This window comes from Tiliqua scincoides, chromosome 5 (genome assembly GCF_035046505.1).
Source record: "Tiliqua scincoides isolate rTilSci1 chromosome 5, rTilSci1.hap2, whole genome shotgun sequence".
NCBI classification, from domain to species: domain Eukaryota; kingdom Metazoa; phylum Chordata; class Lepidosauria; order Squamata; family Scincidae; genus Tiliqua; species Tiliqua scincoides.
Genome location: NC_089825.1, coordinates 29183336 through 29205604, shown reverse-complemented (window position 1 = coordinate 29205604; position 22269 = coordinate 29183336). Strand labels below are relative to the sequence as shown.

Genomic DNA, 22269 nt, shown 5'->3' with positions numbered 1-22269 from the left:
CCTGCACCATGGGGGGGGGGGGTTTGCTTGTGTCGGTGATTGCCTGCACCATCTCAGTGGAGGGGGGGGGAATTTGGCAAACATTCCCTGGGTTTTTTTTTAAGTAATCCCCTCTGTTGCTACCATACCTGCCCCTGTGTGAGTGAGGAAGAGAGGGAGAGAGAGCTCCACCTTGCTCCATGTGTTCTGGCTACAGAGATTTTCACCCCCCCTTCCCCTCTTCAGCCTCTTTGCTGGTTCAGGGGCTCCAGGAGTGTTACTGTTCCTTTGCAAAGGGAACCTCTTCCAGGGCTCCAGGGCTATTTCCCTTCCTGGGCAAGACAGATACTTTTTGCAGTGTTTTGGGCTACCTGGAAATGGAGCTAGATGCCAGAGCAGGGCAAAGGAGGCAAAGGTGTGTGTAACTTTCGGTTCCCCCACCCCATTTGTGTTGAGACAAATCCGCAGATTAAAAAATCCATGGATAAATAGGCTGCACCTTACTCTCCTCCAGTCTCGTGCTCTCTGTACTTCCTAACCTCTGTGGATCAGGGCAGGGAAGCAGGAAGAAGAGGGTGGCAGCGGCAGTGGTTTAGGAGGTCAATGATTGGGTGTGCCACATCAGAGAATCCCTGATCCTCAACCATGTTTTAGATTACATTGGACTCTATGTTTTTACAAAGGCCATGACCCCAAGATTAAATTAGTCACTTCTTATTGAGAAGTTATTAAGGTGCTGAACATGAATATGACAATGAAATTTCAAAATTGGTTATGGTTTGTGAGAGATCCACAACAGACAGTTCCATATATGTGTACTGGTAAATGTCCATTTCTTTCCCACCACATATGTACACAATGTACTGCGTATCTTCTAAACTAGAGCCAGTTAACAGATTTCATTGTCATTTTCATGTTCAGCACCTCAAGATTAGTAAAGATTAGCTACCGTATAGATACTTACCTATAAGGCAAAAAATTTCTACCAATAAATCAAGCATTGATTGTCTCCTCGTCTTTTCTGCATGTCACTTGGGGTCAGAGCTGTTCAGGCATGTCACAGAAGCCCGGAGGAGCTTTAAAAATTGCCTGCGGGGGATCTGTGAAGTGTCTTCGGAACATTTTGAGTGGTTATAGACAGCTTAGAAACTTGCAGCTTTGTTTACAATTGTCGGAGGCAGGGAGCTCCGTTGTAGCATTAACTCCAAACCCAGAAGTGCATTTAAAATGACAATGAACAGTATAAAAAGTTGTCTGGCAGAAAAGGAGACAAGGTGTTGTGCTGAGGTAAGCTGTTTGTTTTGCTTTACATTAGTGTGCATTTGTTTTGGAAAGTTTTTAAAAGTGCAAATGCTTTTCTTCAGTTTCAAACCTGGAGTGCTTTATTTTTAAGCAATTCAATGCAATGTTCTTTTGCTTTAGGGGGGGGGGGAAATGGCACACTGAACTACATAAGCACCTTGTTAATGTCTTCAAAAACAGTGGCCTGGCTCACATTCTTTCCCCTCTTTCAATCAGGTTCCAGGGCAAGCTACAGCTCTTCCTTACACGCACCATTTCCTAGGCTTTAGCTCCGGACTTATCCGAGGGGGTCATGGAACATTCCATGATTTTTGGCTGAAAACCTGCCCTTGACTTATAGGCGGGTACCTGCGGTGTTTTCCTTTCAGAGGCAAATGGTGCATAGTCCATTATCATCATCTGAACTGGGCAATGCTCTCTGCCTTTTGGATCCTGGGCAGTATTGTAGCTAAGGCATCTGGCGTCCAGGGCACAAAATTTTTTTAACACCCCCTCCCATAGGATGTCTTAGAAGCCTTTGAAAGCCAGTTTTTGCCAAAAACTGGTAGTGCCTTTCAGGAGGCCTCTGAGACACCTCTGAAATGTGTGGTACACAGGTGCCCTTGCCCTTAGGTATGCCACTGCTCCGAGGACGTATGCATGTATATCTTCCACAGTGTGTGCCTCAGGTTGCTCATATTAGTGGGGGTCACATTCCCTTCCCCCACTGTCCTCCTTATTTTTATCCGCTCTAAGAAGCAGCTGGCTACTTGTGTTGTAAAAGATATTCATCTCTACAAGGAGCTCAAGACGAAGCGGCTGTCTTAAATTGCCACACTGGTTGCTTCAGTGCTTCATATGCAGCCCAGCCTCCTTACTGCCAATATTCTATGCTAATCTGCTTGCTTCTTGGGCAGATGGTGGTTGTGGGAGGGAGGCGTAAAGGGTGAAAGGAAAAATTGTCTCATTTTTATAGTGAAGGGATGACGTGTGTGAAGGGTTCTTAACTCCTCCAGGGTGTTAATGTGGGCTGGTTTGCTTGTCATTTGCTGATGGGAAAATTACTCCTCTGACATCTCTCAGGTAGAGGAAAATAGTAGAGCTGGAAGCAGCAATGAAAAGACTGTTGTTAAAGGGACCTTGTCAAGACGGGCACGGCTAAGACAGGAGTGTGTCATCAATGGGACTTCAGTGTCTTGAATCAAAGTATTTTGGCTTAATAGGCTTGAGGATAGGGATATAATGGACTTTTCAGTCTAGTTTGCTTAAATAAGCTGAAGTTCTTTAATTTTTTTTAGGATATATCTGGCTTGTTACAGATATATCCTAAGGGGCAAAAGGGGCCCCTTGTCTAAGGGGCAAAAGAAGCACAATGCAGAGATCTGTGAACTCTAGCACTGGAGTATTTTCTTTAAAAGTGCGGCAAGGATCAGGCAAGGGGAGGGGGATTCGTAACATTGCCTGTGTGGTTATGTTTTCCCTTGCAGAGCAGTTTAGCATTTTCAATGGGCGATTTTAATTGGAAGCCATGGCATGGAGAGAAAGGTCTTACCCAGGGGCTCAAGTGGAGTACCACCCATGCAGCTAGGTACCCCATTGGTCCACCGAAACTTAAGATGTGCACTCCACTATCACTCTTATTCACAGGTGTATGTAGCCCCTCTGGAACCTGGGGGTGTGCCTCAAGATGCTGCCCCCTCATGCCTGACCCGGAAGTAGTTGCAGTGATGTGATGATGTCACCGCAGTTACTTCTGGTATGCTCAGAGCAAATGTGAACAACTCTGAGCAGCTGCTCACTTTTTTCCACTTGGGGAAAAAAAAAGCATTCAGCCGCTCAGAGTGGCTGTGATGGGGGGGACAACAAGAGAAGGTACTGTGACAGCAAGGACTTCTCCTTCTACTGCACCCCTCCTTGCACCGCTCAGAGGAACCGTAAGATGCCCTGAACACTGCCCACTTCTGTTGCTTTTTTTCCAAGTGGAAAAAAGTGTAAGCGGGCGCCTGCAGGCCTCTGAGTGCCCACAAGAGTGTATATGTGTGCAGCGGTGCCTTCATGCGGCAGGGGGCAGTTGATGATGCCCTCTAGGCATGCCATTCAAGGCCCTGTACCCGCTGACCCCCCCCCCCTCAGCTACATTAGTGCTCTTGCTACCACTGCTACCTTGCCCACCTTGGTGCTTAGGAAAGCAACTGCGTGGGCAAGGAGAGGAGACATATGGCAGAGTACAGCAGTCCAGAGCCTGGAGCATCCCCCTTACCTTGAGTTCTGCTACATGCTCCCAATATGCTCTGCTCATCCTATTTGATTCAACCATCATTTCCTGGAGAAAGAATGTGGTGCCAGAACTCGTTAAAGGGCAGACTCTGTATCACTGTGTGCCACCCCTCCTTGCCCACTCCACTACTTTCCTAAGTAGCCAACTGGGTGAAGAGGAAAAGGCAGCTGCAGCTCTTTTTTTTCCTTTCCTCCAGTGGTGCTAGAGGAAGAGGTGGGCAGCTGCTGCCCTGAGCTGATTCTCACTCGATCTCAGTGAGTGGAAAGAGAATTGGAGGACGGAAGTGGCTTGGTGGGTGGCAGGCTAGAGGGCGTAGTGGGCAGGTGCAAGGTGCAGTGTACTTCTTGTTGCTGCTCATTGCTCCTTCCCAACAGTGCTCAAAACAGCGACCAGTAAGCCTAATTTCTAGGCCAGCCTATTCTAACCAGATATCCGCTTTCTCCTAAGCTATAGCCACAATCCGAGCTAGAACCCATCCTTTCAAAATCTAGGACCTGTTTTTAAATTAGAGAAGAAAGGGGGGAAAGCTCTCAAAAGTCTGCAGGTGATATTATGCCTGGGTTTGTTGCCTCACATGGTCTTTTAGGGCCATAGAACAAGCTGTGAACTGAGAAGCCTCCAGTTTAAATCTTGCTTCTGCTGTGCACTGCAGGCCGCTGTCCCTCTACTCCACACACACACACACACATTTTTACAATAGAAGAAAATGGTACTGCTGTGTTTCTCTGGCTGTTTGTAAGGAGGATTGGAATAATGTAAGTGAGGCATTTTGGGTGATCAAAACAGTATATATCATTATTAAGGATACTTCCTTATACAGAACTAGACTATGGAGCCATCAGGCCTAATACTGGTGCCTGGCAGAGAGCTTTGCCAGCCTTACCCCCTGAAATATTTTATCCAGAGATGCTAGATGAGTTTTTGCCTATTGTGTACAGCTCTTGCTGCTGAGCTGTACCCTGTCTCGTGGGAAGCCGATTTGAGGCCAAACTACATGTTAACACAGAGTTCATTGTAACTTTGATGCTGTTTTCTTTTTTCAAAAAGCAGCACTGAAGGCTGTAATTGAAAACAGCCTCAGAATCACGTCCCTTGAGCTGCAGTTTCCTCACAGGAGAAAGATGCAGGGATCTTATCTTTTGCACTGTGGGGGGGAATCGCATGTGGGGGAGCAATTTTTCAAGAAAAAGTGGGGGGGGGAGAAAGCGAAGCACAACTTTGCACTCACCTCTTCTGTGTAACCTCCAGCAGAGTGTGAGTGTGTGTGCATGTGTGCGTGCGTGTGCCTGTGTGTGTATGAAACAAACATAGGGAGAATGTTATATGGAATGTGCAATTTTGGCCTCATGCTAAAACATACCAATCTACAATGTACAAGCATACCTAGCTAGTATAGGTTAGGTTCCAGACCACTGCCATAAAGTGAATATCTCTGTAAAGAGAATTTTTACAGGTTTTTGTTTTTTTTCACTTCTAGTGCTTATAAAATTTTAACCCAGGTTAGGTGCATGAGGAACAGTGGGGATGCTGTGCTTGCAGCCTCAGGAGATGACTTTGCCTAATTAATAATTTCAATAATAATACAACGACACATTTAAAATTTGCCAGAATACAACACTGAGACACAAGTGGAACAAATGCTATGAACAGACTGAGCACAGATAACAAAACGACGCTGGTTGACTTGTTCAGTTCAGCTCCGACTCAGCTGATGTGCGTGTCACCACCATGAAAGGAAGGCAAGCACCAAAAGTAATAAAAATGAATGTAATTGAAAAGTGCTGCAAAATGCAGTGCCATAAAGTAAGGCACTGCTGTTCAGGCTACTTTACAATATTTATTTTGGCTTCATAGCAACCCTATGACAGAGGCTTCCATTTTTCACAGGTAAGATGAGAAATTGAGGCAGAAGGTTGTGCAAAATCAGACACGGATTTGAACCCAGCCCTTCTTGGTCCCCAGTTCGATACTGGACTGCCATGGCTCCCTTTTCTGCTTAACTGGCATTGTGGATTAAGGCTGTGACACATGTAAGAGCAGGATACTGTTCTCTGCCAGTCAGACGTTCAATGGATCACTGAAAAATAATCCTAACAGAAAGACATTTTCAATTAACAAGCAAAGCCCTGTGTTAATGCACTTTACAAGCAAGCCACTTACATTACAATGAATGGCAACTTTGAAAAACAGTTGCCACTTCAGCCATGCAAATGAGTGGTTATTTGCATTTATAATACACTCTCAATTATTTAACAGGGCACAGCTTTTACTGGTAACTTGTAAGAAAAACAAGCTTTCTCAATACTGTGCTGGCATGCATAGACAAACAATACAAACTGCAAAACAGCTGAGCTGACCGCACCAGCTAGTGTGTTCTATCAAAAGGGTAGTGTGTTGGCTTTGGACCAGGAAAACTTAAGTCCCAAATCTCTTCTCAGCCCTGAACTTGCTTATTGGCCTTGGGCAAGTCTCGCTCTTTTATCCAGGGCTCTCAGCCTGTTCTATGGGTGTGTTTAATGTCCTGCTTCACAAGGCTCTGAGAGACTGAATGAGACAATTGCATTTGGCACACCAAACGTGTGCTACAGACATCAAAATGGCAAGAAAGCCGCCATACTGTATTAAAACATTCAAAAGAAAACTGGGCTTGCCCAGCTGGCTGGGGATGGGGGAGAACAAGCTTGCTGCCGAAATGCTTATGAATGGTAAAATCTGAGTATATGCTTTTAACACAACTGCTGTTTCTGCATTTTGAACTGTGTTAACAAAAGCATTGTACTCAAAATTAAAGGAATTAATAGGCTTTGCTCCGATAGGTTGGCCTGAGCTGCATCTGATTAGGCCCGTCTCATTTTTTAAAGGAATCAAAGGGTTGAGTACCCAGAGCAGGTTGACAGAGGGCTTGGAATGTATGGAAGCTGAATAAAAATGCAAGGCAGTCCTGTACATGTCTACTCAGAAGTAAACCCCATTGAGTTTAGTGGAACATATATAGGAGTGCGTATGACTACAGCTTTAGAAATGTTCTAAAGTAGACAGAAGATATTCTGAAGTCTGGTTAGTGGCCATGAGCAAGAGCCTTCTTACTAGTTGACCTTGTCATGTGGAACGCCAGCCCTGTAAGACTGAATATACCACCCTCAATGTTATTGCTGGATCACCAGTTGAAGACCTGCCTTTTTTGTCAGGTCTTTGCATTGTTGTTATGAATATTGATTGGCTCTTATCCCCCCTTTTTCATTTGTTCTCTGGTTTCGCTGAATTATTTTTTATTGATGAATTGCATTGTAAACTGAATTGGTGGGAAAGGTGTGAAATAAAGCAGTCTTCTAATTATATGGTCACACCTGTGATGTCACAGCTTCTGTTAGTGCTGAGTTACAATACTCTTTGTCCCAGCCTAAGAGCCTTTCTAGCCCATGGGAGCAGTTCATTCTGAGCCAATTAGCACTTGTTTCCTGCCTGTTAGATTAACAGCCCAATCCTAACCAAATTTCCAGCGCCAGTGCAGCTGTGCCAACGGGGCACATGCTGCATTCTGTGGTGGGGTGTTCAGTCATGGAGGCATCCTCTCAACATAAGAGAACATTTGTTCCCTTACCTCTGGGCTGCATTGCAGCTGTGGATTGGGCTGTTAGTGTATCCTATAGTGCTGTTTCACTAGTGCTCAACTTTCAGAGAACATATCTCCCGTGCTATTGGGGGTATTGCTGTAAATAAATATTTGGCAGATGGGAATTAGGGTAAACAGGTGCATATCCCGGTTTAGATTAACTGTCTAAGAACACATGGGTAATGGTTGTCAAGGGAAGTTTGAGAAACATTGTGAAATCTTCTTGGAGATATGTAACTGCTGAGCATCTCATCACTGCAGTGTGGAGAGAGTGGGGGAAAAGACTCTTGAAGTTCATTCCCACCTTACTAATGAAAAAAAATTATAAGATCATGCATGGAAAAATGCCTAAACTTGTGCTGCTATCAGTATGGTTTGCCTAGGGCATTACTTGGCTATATGCACTGAGGATTCAGTAAAAAGCTCTAGAGGAGTACTGTGTTTCTCTGTGTGCTTCTGTTGCACAGGCAATAATAATGCAAAGGGAGTGCAGCCAAGACGACATCATTTTGATTGCATTAGAGCACCATGTGAGCATTGGAGTTACCTTGATTGCAAAGAACCTACAGCATTGATGGCCCTTGGTTGTTGCCTTGTCACTCCACTGGCCTCTCTAGAATTGTGCTGCTGCTCACTGCCATGGTCAGTAGCTTAGAAGCAAACCAACCTCAAGGCATTGGAGCTGCAGGGCCGTCTAGTCTAGAGAGGTGCTGTCTCATACTTTGGCCCTTAGCTTCTGGCACATTCTGTCACCATTCAACTGCCCTACTCTGTCACCCAAAATAATCTTGTCAGGTAGCCAAGGAGCATCTTTCTGCTGAAATTTCTTTTCTCATTCTTTCCATTGTGTGCCTCTCCATTCCATTCACCATATTAGATGCTTCCATCAATATGGAAAAATTGAGAAAAACAAAGGTATAACCTAATTATCCACAGATTTTTCACCTGCGGTTTTATCGCAATGCGATAAGAGGGGCCCTTTAAATTAAAGGAAAAAAGTTGTTTAACAATAGCCTCATTAATGTGGAGAGGGCAGCTGGCTGACAATCCATCAATCGTTCTCTCTCCAGGCACTTAGAACAGCTTCACTCCAAGGCAAGCAACCCCCTCCTTCCCCCTGAGCACGTGAAAGAATGCTAAAGGGCAGTGATTATCACCTCCTCCATTCTTTCCTCCACACTGCGGCTCCTTGTGAAGGGAGAGATTGCTGCCTCAGGGTGAAGCCTTTCTAAGCGCCTGAAGAGAAACAGATTGTCTGCTTGACAAGGTCAGCAGGGCTGTTTTTAAAGTGCCTAGCAAGGGACATTGTTTTTTAAATAGATTTGCTTTAATGTGATTTTTAAAATCCTCATGAGTTCTGGGAACAGAATGACTCAACCTGTATGGAAAACAAGAGTTAAGATGGGTTGTGACGCTGGCCAGGAAGCTGATGAGGCTGGTTTTTATTGCTCAGATCGATCAAATTTTTCCACACTGCAGTCCTAAGTACAGGTAGACTGCTTGAATGTCACTTGTTTGTATGGGATGTCACAGTCTAACTGTCTAACTGCAGGATCACAGTCTAACTGCAGGATCTCAGCCTTAATCTTCAACCAAGCCATTACTCAGTTGATCATATCTGTTAATCACATTGGCTGAACATGCAGGCAGACGCCTGAAATACAGGCTGGCTGTATTTCAGACCTGAGTCCCCCAAGTGAAGCATGTACATGACACTAAGTTGATTCCATGGATGTTTTTTCTCATCTGCAAAATTAAATTTTTCCTGAGCCCATTTATCCCCAGACTGGGACCTCCAGGTACTATTATAGTTCAATAAATGGTTACTGTCGAAGGGAAAGAAAGCTCAGCTTCATTGAGGGGAAATATAAGAATGATCTGGTGATATGTGTTAAGCTGCTTCCTTAGTGGAATATTTTACTCATCTGGCTGCATTTCCCAATGTGCAGACTGCTTTAATAAAAAGGCATTAGCTTTTTCCTCCCCCCCTCCCACTATACGTTTTGTTAATAATAAAGGGATCCTATTTAATTTACTTATGTAGGAACTGTGCTTTCAGACTAGAACAAACATTCAAGCTTCTTCCATTTTTCTATTTAATTGGGGCTGAGAGGGTGATGCTTTTGTTTGTTTGTCTCAACTTTCCACATTTATACAGTTGCTGGCAGAAGAGTAGGAGGCTTGGTTTCCTTAATGCCTCGCTGATAATCTCACATCCAGTCATATCATGAGCTGCTCTGTGTGGCAAACCGGCATAGGGTTGCAGCCAGCAAACCTTTCAAAGCTGACACAGTCTATTTTTCTCCTGCAAAGGGAAATTTCTCTCTTTGACAGCACTGTATGTAAGTAGTGGAAATAGAATGCAGAGGGCTCCTTTGGGCAGAAGCCAAGAGTTGGTGGCAAACACATGATTTGCATTCAGATGCTCCCAGTTCCCATCCCCAACTTAAAAGGATCTTTGGTAGAGGGGCTGGGAAAGTGGCTGCAGCAGTACTTCAAGGCCTTGGGGAGCACAGCCAATCCTGGGCTAGATCGATCAATGGCCTGGCTCATGTAAGGCAGCTTCATATGTTAATAGCCCCAGTCCTATCCCACACAAGTACACAAGGGCCACCAGTACAGCAACCACTTACCCTGTGTGCCAGCAGGGAACCAGGCTGCTCTGGATAGTAGTGGGGTTGGATGCTGGTGCCACTGTGATCCAGCCCTAGTCCACCGTCACCTCTGGCAGAAACCCACCTGTGATCATCTGCACAGCACCACTGGCAGTGCACGGCCTTCAAGCCTTTGCACCAGCACTCTGCAGATCGACAGAGAGGCTGCCGCAATGGCATTCCACTAGGAGAGGATTGGACTGAAAGACACATCATAAGAACATAAGAAGAGCCCTGCTGGATCAGGCCATAGGCCCATCTAGTCCAGCTTCCTGTATCTCACAGCGGCCCACCAAAGAGCCCAGGGAGCACGCACACCAGATAACAAGAGACCTACATCCTGGTGCCCTCCCTTGCATCTGGCATTCTGACATAGCCCATTTCTAAAATCAGGAGGTTGCACATACACATCATGGCTTGTAACCCATAATGGATTTTTCCTCCAGAAACTTGTCCAATCCCCTTTTAAAGGCATCCAGGCCAGATGCCGTCACCACATCCTGTGGCAAGGAGTTCCACAGACCAACCACACGCTAAGTAAAGAAATATTTTCTTTTGTCTGTCCCCACACTCAGTTTTAGTGGATGTCCCCTGTTTCTGGTGTTGTGTGAGAGTCTAAAGAGCATCTCTCTATCCACTTTGTCCATCCCCTGCATAATTTTGTATGTCTCAATCATGTCCCCCCTCAGGCACCTCTTTTCTAGGCTGAAGAGGCCCAAACGCCGTAGCCTTTCCTCGTAAGGAAGGTGCCCCAGCCCCATAATCATCTTAGTCGCTCTCTTTTGCACCTTTTCCTTTTCCACTATGTCTTTTTTGAGATGCAGCGACCAGAACTGGACACAATACTCCAGGTGTGGCCTTACCATCGATTTGTACAACGGCATTATAATATGAGCTGCTTTGTTCTCAATACCTTTTCTAATGATCCCAAGCACAGAGTTGGCTTTCTTTACTGCCGCTGCACATTGGGTTGACACTGTTTGGCAGATCCTGCCCATCCATATGGCAAATGGGGCAGGTGTTGACCATCTTAGTTGCATGGAAGCAGAATGCCCGCATCCCTTAAGCAGATCGACTCGTGTTAGCTCTCTGTTAGTATTTTCAGAATTGCCAACTGTCTGTTCATTGTGCTGTTTGTTTCGGTAGGTTAAATTGATTGATTTTACTCAAGAGAGCAAGGCAGTGAGTGCAACCCGAAAAAAAGCCCTCCTGTTTGCCATCGTGGATAAATAGCACCTAAAATAAACTGCAGTGGCCTGCATGGAGTGAGGAAGGGAGAGAGTTCAGCTCTAGCAACTGCTTCAAGTATTGCAGCCATGAGTGATATGAGCTCATTAAGTCGTTACTGGATTGACATAATTGCAACTCTGTTATTGAATTTTAGGTTGGGCAGCCAGCAGCGTTAGCCCTTTGCCTGCACCACAGACAGCTCAGAAATCTGGCAGCCTCAATATGAACATCAACAAGACGCCTGTGAAAGGTGAGAAATCTGTTACTCTTTAGAGGGGGTGTGTGTGTGTGTGTGTTTCACTGACACAGTCATTAAGGCTCACAGTTTTCCAGTTGCTTGTACCCTTTCAGATCTATTTGCATAGAACAGTTTACTTTCAGGAATTATACTTTAATCAGAATGTAATTTACGTAATCAGTGCTGAAATGCCTATGCTTTGTTTGTTTGTTGACATTAATGCCGCTGAGACTTGAATAATGATAGAACAGCACCACTGCAGCTATGAAAGTCACAGGTCACAGACCCTTTCTGGAATATGACTGGGCTTTTCTTTGTTTGGGCGAGATTCGCCTTTCCAGTTGATATTCTCTCAATTCAAACATACCCGGCTGTAGGGGAGGTCCCAGGACCCTCACTTAGTCTCAAAAGAATAGTGTTTTGCTTACTGTAGAAATGTATAAGTAAAAAAAAAAAAAAATTATGGCATAAAATTGACCCAGAAAACCTGACTCAACTTATACACAGGTTAATATGGTGACTGCATTGAGTTGGATGGTGGGTAAAAGTAAAAAGCAAAGCAAGGCTGAACAGGCTTGGCACCCCACCACTTCTGCTGTAGGGTCTGCTTTACCCTATACTGCCAAACAAAACCAGAAACAGGATGAGGGGCGCTGCAGATGGGGGCTGCCCAATCTATCAAAAAGGCCTTGCATTCTCAGAGCCAGTAAGGACTCCTTAGCTTCAAAGAGGAGCTGCTTGGTTAGTCAGGGGGAGGGATTGGCTGAGAAGTGAACATAAGAACATAAGAACAGCCCCACTGGATCAGGCCATAGGCCCATCTAGTCCAGCTTCCTGTATCTCACAGCGGCCCACCAAATGCCCCAGGGAGCACACCAGATAACAAGAGACCTCATCCTGGTGCTCTCCCCTACATCTGGCATTCTGACTTAACCCATTCCTAAAATCAGGAGGTTGCGCATACACATCATGGCTTGTACCCCATAATGGATTTTTCCTCCAGAAACTCGTCCAATCCCCTTTTAAAGGCGTCTAGGCTAGACGCCAGCACCACATCCTGTGGCAAGGAGTTCCACAGACCGACCACTCGCTGAGTCAAGAAATATTTTCTTTTGTCTGTCCTAACCCGCCCAACACTCAATTTTAGTGGATGTCCCCTGGTTCTGGTATTATGTGAGAGTGTAAAGAGCATCTCCCTATCCACTCTGTCCATCCCCTGCATAATTTTGTATGTCTCAATCATGTCCCCCCTCAAGCGTCTCTTTTCTAGGCTGAAGAGGCCCAAACGCCGTAGCCTTTCCTCATAAGGAAGGTGCCCCAGCCCCGTAATCATCTTAGTCGCTCTCTTTTGCACCTTTTCCATTTCCACTATGTCTTTTTTGAGATGCGGCGACCAGAACTGGACACAATACTCCAGGTGTGGCCTTACCATCGATTTGTACAACGGCATTATAATACTAACCGTTTTGTTCTCAATACCCTTCCTAATGATCCCAAGCATAGAATTGGCCTTCTTCACTGCCGCCGCACATTGGGTCGACACTTTCATCGACCTGTCCACCACCACCCCAAGATCTCGCTCCTGATCTGTCACAGACAGCTCAGAACCCATCAGCCTATATGTGAAGTTTTGATTTTTTGCCCCAATGTGCATGACTTTACACTTACTGACATTGAAGTGCATCTGCCATTTTGCTGCCCATTCTGCCAGTCTGGAGAGATCCTTCTGGAGCTCCTCACAATCACTTCTGGTCTTTACCACTCGGAAAAGTTTGGTGTCGTCTGCAAACTTAGCCACTTCACTGCTCAACCCTGTCTCCAGGTCATTTATGAAGAGGTTGAAAAGCACCGGTCCCAGGACAGATCCTTGGGGGACACCGCTTTTCACCTCTCTCCATTGTGAAAATTGCCCATTGACACCCACTCTCTGCTTCCTGGCCTCCAACCAGTTCTCAATCCACGAGAGGACCTGTCCTCTAATTCCCTGACTGTGGAGTTTTTTCAGTAGCCTTTGGTGAGGGACCGTGTCAAACACCTTCTGAAAGTCCAGATATATAATGTCCACGGGTTCTCCCGCATCCACATGCCTGTTGACCTTTTCAAAGAATTCTATAAGGTTCGTGAGGCAAGACTTACCCTTACAGAAGCCATGCTGACTCTCCCTCAGCAAGGCCTGTTCGTCTATGTGTTTTGAGATCCTATCTTTGATGAGGCATTCCACCATCTTACCCGGTATGGATGTTAGGCTGACCGGCCTATAGTTTCCCGGGTCCCCCCTCTTTCCCTTTTTAAAAATAGGCGTGACATTTGCTATCCTCCAATCTTCTGGCACCGTGGCCGTTTTGAGGGACAAGTTGCATACCTTAGCCAAGAGATCTGCAACTTCATTCTTCAATTCCTTAATAACCCTTGGGTGGATGCCATCAGGGCCCGGTGACTTATTGATCTTTAATTTATCAATGAGGTCTGAAACATCTTCTCTTTTAACCTCTATCTGACTTAACTCCTCGGTCAGGAGGGGCCGTTCGGGCAGCGGTATCTGCCCGAGGTCTTCTGCCGTGAAGACAGATGCAAAGAACTCATTTAATTTCTCTGCCATCTCTAAGTCTCCTTTTATCTCCCCTTTCCCTCCCTCACCATCCAGAGGGCCAACCGCTTCTCTGGCGGGTTTCCTGCTTCTAACATATTTGAAGAAGCTTTTATTATTCCCCTTAATGTTGCTGGCCATGCGTTCCTCATAGTCTCGCTTGGCCTCCCCTATCACCTTCTTACATTTCTTTTGCCACAGTTTATGTTCCTTTTTATTCTCTTCATTAGGGCAAGACTTCCATTTACGGAAGGAAGCTTCCTTGCCCTTCACAGCCTCTCTAACTTGGCTGGTTAGCCATGCGGGCACTCTCCTGGATTTAGCGGAACCCTTCTTTCTTTGAGGTATACACCTCTGCTGGGCCTCTATTACTGTTGTTTTAAGCAGCCTCCATGCAATCTGGAGAGATTGGACTCTTTTTACCCTCCCTTTCAACCTCCTTCTAACCAGCCTCCTCATTTGAGGGAAGTCCGCCCGTCGGAAGTCAAGGGTTTTTGTTAGAGATTTGCCTGGTATTCTTCCCCCAACGTGCACGTCAAAACGGATCGCAGCATGATCACTGTTCCCCAATGGCTCAGTAACGTTTACATCTCTAACCAGGTCCTGCGTACCGCACAAAATTAAATCCAGAGTCACCTGTCCTCTGGTGGGCTCCGTGACTAGCTGATCTAAGCCACAGTCATTTAGCACGTCAAGAAATCCGGTTTCCTTATCGTGACCAGAACACAAATTGACCCAGTCAATATGAGGATAATTGAAGTCCCCCATGATTACAACCCTGTCCTTCCTTGTCACCTTCCTGATCTGTTTCCTCATTTCAAGGTCCCCATCAGATTTCTGGTCTGGAGGACGATAGCACGCCCCCAGTATTACATTGCTGCACAAGCCTGGTAATTTAACCCACAGAGATTCTACGGTGGAGTCGGACCCACCTTCAATCTCTACTTTGCTGGATTCTATCCCTTCCTTAACATAAAGGGCCACCCCACCTCCAACACGTCCCTGCCTGTCCCTCCTGTAGAGTTTATAGCCCGGGATTGCAGTATCCCACTGATTCTCCGCATTCCACCAGGTTTCCGTTATGCCCACTATGTCAATATTTTCCCTTGTCACCAGACATTCCAGTTCTCCCACCTTTGCTCGTAGACTTCGGGCATTCGCATAAAAGCATTTATACACAGAATGCCCCAGGATGGGCTGCTTATTCGCTCCTTTGTCCCCGCATCCTCTCATTGTGCCAAACCGTCTATCACATCCCATCACCCTACCTTTCCCAATTTCTTCTCCTACCCTGCCTTTGTCTTGTTGTTCTCTAACCTCCCCATCCTCATCCCATAGGGATGAGGAGTCCCGAACCGGATGCCCCTCGGCTCCTGTCGGCCTTCCCCCAGGGATCAGTTTAAAAGCTGCTCTGCCACCTTTTTAATGTTATGCGCCAGCAGTCTGGTTCCATTCTGGTTCAAATGGAGCCCGTCCCTCTTGTACAGGCCCCGCTTGTCCCAAAACGTTCCCCAGTGCCTAACGAATCTAAACCCCTCCTCCCTACACCACCGTCTCATCCACGCAAGTGGTGGAGGAAAAACATTTTTACAGGGTGGCCTGTAAAAGAGGAGAAGAAGTGTGTTGTGTACCTACTTTCCTTGTTCTCTTTCTTGTGGGGGAGGGGCGGGGTTGAGAAGGGCTAACCTTCTATACCCACTTATCTTCTGCCCATTGCTCAGAGCACTTTGAAAAATCTTTCCTGCAAGGAAAATGTAGACCAGGGGTGTCAAACTCGTTTCATGCCGAGGGCCAAATGGTATTCATGATACTTTCTGAGGGCCCAGAAGTAATGTCATTAGGCAGGAAGTGATGTCATTAAACAACTCATAACCAAAAATTGACACTCTTTCTCAATTAGGAATTCATTAACTTCAAATGACAGAAGAGAAAACGTGAATTTTTATCATATTTCAAGATATGGGAGAGCCCAATTTTCATGGGGGCTGGCCTTTTAGCAGTAACACCTCAGCACTGCTCAGCAGCTGAGAGCCTGAGGGCTGGATAAAAAGCTTCCTCGGGCCACATCCGGCCCCCAGGCCTTATGTTTGACACCTCTGCTGTAGACTGTATAGTTCCTAGTAACAATTACTGGTAGGCAATTTTTCAGGATCTGGCCTTGGGAAAATCCGACAAAGGGCGAAATCCTAACCAACTTTCCAGCACTGACAAAGCTGTGCCAATGTGGCGTGCACTGCATTCTGCAGTGGGGATTCTGCAGTCAAGAACATGTTTGTTAACTTACCTTGGCGCTGCATTGCAGCTAGGTCAGTGCTGGAAAGTTGGTTAGGATTGCGCCCAAAATTGTCTGATTCAAAGAATTTCATGTACCCCTAAGTTTTACTCTCAACGTGTCCACAGGTCAAAGCAAATTCCATTTATTTTGGCTTTAACCATGCCCTCACCTTATCCATGAGACTGACTTATACATGAGTGTGTATGGTGTATTAAAATGTGTGGACCAGGGTTGGCCCAAAGGCTGCCAAAACAGCATACAGTGGTCCCTCCTTATCTGCAGCCTCAGCATCTGTGGATTTGAATATCTGCAGATGCTGAGCACATGACTGGAGGTTCTCAGAAGTCCTCCTAGATGCAACTAGAAGGCACTTCCAGTTTGCTGGAAAAACCAGTCATGACTGGGAGGCTGGGGAGCCCTACATAGCCTCCAGAGGGCTGGGCATAGCCCCCACTTAAGAAATTGCAGCCCTGCACAGCCTCTCCCTGACAGATTTTGGTATCCATGGGGGGGGGCCCTAGAACGGATCCCCCATGGATACCGAGGGCCCACTATATAACAAGGAAAAATACACACTTAATACACATTCAGTGAAGATAATTAAACGTAATAAAAGATTTGAATTGCAGAGTCAAACAGCAATCTGGTTAGGGCAGTGGTACTCAAACTTTTCCGGCCAGTGGCTCCCTTGACCCTCGTGGCTGTTGGCCATGACTCCCCATCATGTTTCTGACAGCTGGAAGTGACTTCATTAAACAGGAAGTGGCCAGAAATATTAACTATATTAATATTAATTATATTAATCATATCATTAATTAAATGCAGATCTTAAAAACTACTACTACTACTACTACTACTACTAATTATTATTAACAGTATTTATATACCGCTTTTCAACTAAAAGTTCACAAAGCGGTTTACACAGCAATAATACACAGCAATATACATGCTTTATAAATGATCAGCTGCTGATTACTGTTGGAGACAGGATGCTAGAGTAGGTAGGTTTTGTCTGGTTCAGGAGAACTCTTTTTTTTTTTTTTAACTTTGTAAGCATACCAATAGAATTGTTTTATCAAATGAACTTTGTGAACAACCAGTCTGACCAACATTACACCTACACACACGCCCCTGTGGACCCCAATCCAACTAGTCATTTCTCCCATTCTCCTTGGATAGGATTGAACCCTTTATTAATTTAATGAAATTAAATTTTTCCAGCAGCTGGTGGAAAAAACAAAAATAGACCATGAAATTATATCAGAGCTGATAAGGGGTTCGTTAGGAAGCTGATTTGTCTCCTATACTAGGAGATGCACAGCTCAAGCCTATGTATGTCTACTCAGAAGTAAGTCATAAGAATATAAGAACATAAGAACAGGCCCACTGGATCAGGCCATAGGCCCATCTAGTCCATCTTCCTGTATCTCACAGCGGCCCACCAAATGCCCCAGGGAGCACACCAGATAACAAGAGACCTCATCCTGGTGCCCTCCCTTGCATCTGTCATTCTGACATAGCCCATTTCTGAAATCAGGAGGTTGCACATACACATCATGGCTTGTACCCCGTAATGGATTTTTCCTCCAGAAACTTGTCCAATCCCCTTTTAAAGGCGTCTAGGCTAGACGCCTGCACCACATCCTGTGGTAAGTCCCATTAGAGTCAATGGGGCTTACTCCCAGGAAAGTGTGGATAGGATTGGGCTGCAATCACTTCATCAATGGCTGATAAGTATTCCCTTCAAATAGCAAGATTCATCACTTTAAAAATACAGCCTCTCCTCTTCAGTCAAACAACAAGATTAATAAATCACTTTAAAAACAGTACCCTTTTCTGCTCCTGGCCAAGTAAAGTGTGTGCTTCTCTCTCTCTCTCCCCCCCCCCCCCTTTGCCAATTGCATGGAAACAACTTTAAGACCCCTGGGAAGTGTTTTATTTGGGGAGGGGAAGCAGGAAGGTTTGGAAATTGAAAGGGGGGAGTGAAAGAGGGAGGGGGTCGAAAAGAGAGATTTCACTTTGATGAGAAGCGATCCCAGGCTGGGAACTAGGAACCAACCGGACAAGGATCAAGGAAGGTTTCTTTCTGATGGTCAGCAAGGGCAAGGACTGCAAAATGAGCATGCTTGGTCTTGCCAGATGGGGGTTGGAGTCGAAGAGCTTTGGAAACAACATGCAGCGAACACAGAAGGCGGCAGCCTTGAAGTGGAGGGAGAAGAGGGCGGGGCGGCAGCAGCCACTCTCGCAGCTGAGCAACTCCCGTTTCTTCTGCTTTAAAAAAGCGCAGAAGACGGGCTCGTAGCGAGAGGACATCCCGCGCCTCCCCTTTGAATTCCTGGCGCCTCCCTAAAGAGCCGCGCCTCACAGTTTGAATAACACTGAGTTAGGGGGAAGAAGTTGAACTTACAAGACTTGGCAGTATAAGGTGAGAAACTAGAAGAGTCAGTGGAATAAGGTCCTTAAGTTTACCAGAGAAGGGGCTACATGGGTTTCATAGGAAGGAGGTTTCCTGAGTCTGAGCACTGCAACCAAGAGATCCTGTTCCACGAAGTCACCAGTCATACTTCATACGGTGGTGTGGCACAGAGCAGAGCTGTGTGTGGGAACAAAGAGTCTGGCTTTCAAGGTGATGGCTAGACTCTGAGTTGTACTCATGAACAGGGAGCCAATGCAGATTAAATATTATTGGAGTAAAGTGGGCCTCAGCACTTAGGCTACAGCAGTGTTTCTCAATCTATGGGTCAGGACCCACTAGGTGGGTCATGAGCCAAGTTCAGGTGGGTCCCCATTCATTTCAATATTTTTTTAAATATATTAGACTTGATGCTCCCATGGTATATGACTGCATTTGGGGAAATGTTACCGACCTGTACTTCTAGCAAGCTACAGTAGGTGAAGATGCTTTTAACAATGATAAGAACAGCCCTACTGAATCAGGCCATAGGCCCATCTAGTCTAGCTTCCTGTATCTCACAGCGGCCCACCAAACGCCCCAGGGAGCGTACCAGATAACAAGAGACCTCATTCTGGTGCCCTCCCTTGCATCTGGCATTCTGACATAACTCATTTCTAAAATCAGGAGGTTGTACATACACATCATGGCTTGTAGCCCATAATGGATTTTTCCTCCAGAAACTTGTCCAATCCCCTTTTAAAGGCGCTCAGGCCAGACGCCATCACCACATCCTGTGGCAAGGTGTTCCACAGACCAACCACACGCTGAGTAAAGAAATATTTTCTTTTGTCTGTTCTAACTCTCCCGACACTCAATTTTAGTGGATGTCCCCTGGTTCTGGTGTTATGTGAGAGTGTAAAGAACATCTCTCTATCCACTCTTTCCTTCCCGTGCATAATTTTGTATGTCTCAATCATGTCCCCCCTCAGGCGTCTCTTTTCTAGGCTGAAGAGGCCCAAACACCATAGCCTTTCCTCATAAGGAAGGTGCCCCAGCCCCATAATCATCTTAGTCGCTATCTTTTGCACCTTTTCCATTTCCACTATGTCTTTTTTGAGATGTGGCGACCAGAACTGGACACAATACTCCAGGTGTGGCCTTACCATCGATTTGTACAACAGCATTATAATATTAGCCATTTTGTTCTCAATACCTTTTCTAATGATCCCAAGCATAGAATTGGCCTTCTTCACTGCCGCCGCACATTGGGTCGACAGTTTCATCAACCTGTCCACCACCACCCCAAGATCTCTCTCCTGATCTGTCACAGGCAGCTCAGAACCCATTAGCCTATATGTGAAGTTTTGATTTTTTGCCCCAATGTGCATGACTTTACACTTACTGACATTGAAGCGCATCTGCCATTTTGCTGCCCATTCTGCCAGACTGGAGAGATCCTTCTGGAGCTCCTCACAAACTTCTGGTCTTCACCACTCGGAAAAGTTTGATAGTTAATGAGACTTACTCCTGCGTAAGTGTGGGTAGGATTGTAGCCTAGGATTGTTAAAAAATTTTCCTGCTTGATGATGTCACTTCTGGTCATGACATCACATCTAGTGAGTCCTGACAGATTCTCATTCTAAAAAGTGGGTGCTGGTGCTAAATGTGTGAGAACCACTGGGCCACAGCATTCTGTACTAGCTGCCATTTACTCAGCCCAATATGGTCTAACCTGGATATGATGAAGGAATATGTGACAATGGCCAGATCACCTTTCTTCAGGAAAGGATGCGTGCAACTGGTACACAAACTAAAACTGTGTAAAACCACTTTGCCATAGCTACAAGTTATTGGAGAAAGGACCTCTTCTGTGGTGGCACACAAATTTATGGTGCTTCATTACCAGGCATGTTGGCTAGGCACCATCAATGGTATCTTTTAAGCATCATATTGTTCTCTCATGCTTTTAATGGTGTTTGAGATACGTTTAAGTTGCCTTTTAACCTGCTATATTTAAATCTTGGAATCTATTTGCTAGTTCTGTGGGTTTTTCTCCTGAAGTACTTTGTTTTCATTTTTATATTGTGAGTCACCTTGACACCATCTTGATGAGAAGCGGGGTACATATTTCTAGAAGTGTCTTGAACTTTCCTATGCTTTGCTTTTTCTATCAGTACAATAAATAGATCTCCTTGGAATATCTTTGAAATGGAATTTATCCTTTCTTCCACACCATGTTTTAAATCCATGGCATGCTAGCCTTTTGTGTTAGTATGAGTATTGTTTTAGACAGCTGTCATGCAAAAATCCTGACTTGGTGGTATTGTTTCTTTTTTTGCAGAAGCTGCAAGTACATCTAAAGATCTAACCGCTTGGTTTAGCCTCTTTGCTGATCTGGACCCCTTGTCTAACCCAGATGCCGTGGGGAAAACAGATAAAGAACATGAATTGCTCAACGCATGAGTTGTCTGCCTGTGGTAACTCACACGTCACTGTTCATAAACACTGTTGTTCGGGCTTTAGAAGATTGGAAACAATCAGTGTGCTATTGTACAACTTCTCACATTTGTGCCATTCTAATAAAATCAAAGGGATTGACCTTCCCCTTTCTGTAGGTAACAGGTATTTGCTTTTGTTTTGTAGAAACAAACTAAGACGTTTGCACCTTTTTTCTGGTCTATGGACGTAATGAATGAGTCTTCAGTTTACAGGGTGACGTGTACTTGCTGTAATATGGCTCTTAATAGAGGGGTGTCATAGCTGATTCAAAAGTGGAAGAGAAATAAACCTATTTTTTATATTTTTCTTTGTGTAAATCAGAAAGCAGAATTATGTAACTGAAGACTGCATGAATCAGTTGTACAGACAGTAGTAAGGAATTTACTACTGCAATGTTAACATGTAAACTAAATTTCTATTGTTAGTATCCATAGTGAAAAATATATACTTTGGGGCTAATCATTAGAAAATTATATTTGAGTAGCTCTGAAATCTACTGTACTCATTTTCTGATTTTAAATTATAAGGCAAACTGCATTATATAAGTCCAGACCTGCTATTCAGCCAGTGTCCTTTCAGAATGTTACTTTGTGGGCCAGTGGTCTCTGCAGTTAGAAGCCAGGTGTTACCGATTTGGCCAACGTGTGCATTTATAGTAATCATGGTTTCAATTCAAAGCACTTTTCATCTGAGCTGGTTTCATACACACATGTTCTCAAGCCTATTGTGACACTCTTCTTTAATAAAGATGGTTTTGACAAAAAAAATGTAAAGCACGTGTAACCTCCCTTTTGACAGCTAGAACGTGTGGACCATTCAGCTGATGGAAAACATGGTTGTTAGTAATAATAGAAGGTAAGGATTCAACTTAATCCTTACCTTCTTGCAGGAACATCACAGGTTGATAAGCTAGCAAGAGAATCTGGTTCAGGTTGATGTGTCTCTGTGGGATGCCATCTCTCCCCTTTTCTTCTTGATCTTCCCAACATGTAAAGCTAAAGAAACAGACATCATCCTTTATGTTGGCTTGATAGTTTTAGATGACTTTTGAGGACGGACTGTACAACGGTTGGCATTATGTATGCATTATGGCAAGATGTATGCATTATGCTTTCGGCCTGTTTATTTTTCAAATGGTCTTTGTTTAGATCAGGGGTGGGCAAACATTTTGGCAGGAGTGCTGCATCATCTCTCTGACACTGTGTCAGGGGCCAGAAAAAAGAGTTTACATTTCAAATTG

General features: G+C 45.0%; 1 protein-coding gene across 7 annotated transcripts in view; it reads left to right on the top strand.

Moving 5' to 3' along the window:
* Window positions 1-21796, top strand: part of ICA1 (islet cell autoantigen 1) — a 77233-nt gene extending 55437 nt beyond the window's left edge. For all 7 annotated transcript variants that reach the window (XM_066627864.1, XM_066627860.1, XM_066627866.1 and 4 more), the window contains 2 exons: window positions 11190-11285; window positions 20872-21796. In XM_066627864.1, the coding sequence (XP_066483961.1) occupies window positions 11190-11285; window positions 20872-20993 (218 nt within the window). In that variant the 3' untranslated portion in view covers window positions 20994-21796. The remainder of the gene's footprint in view (window positions 1-11189; window positions 11286-20871) is intronic.
* The last annotated feature ends 473 nt before the right edge of the window (window positions 21797-22269 follow it).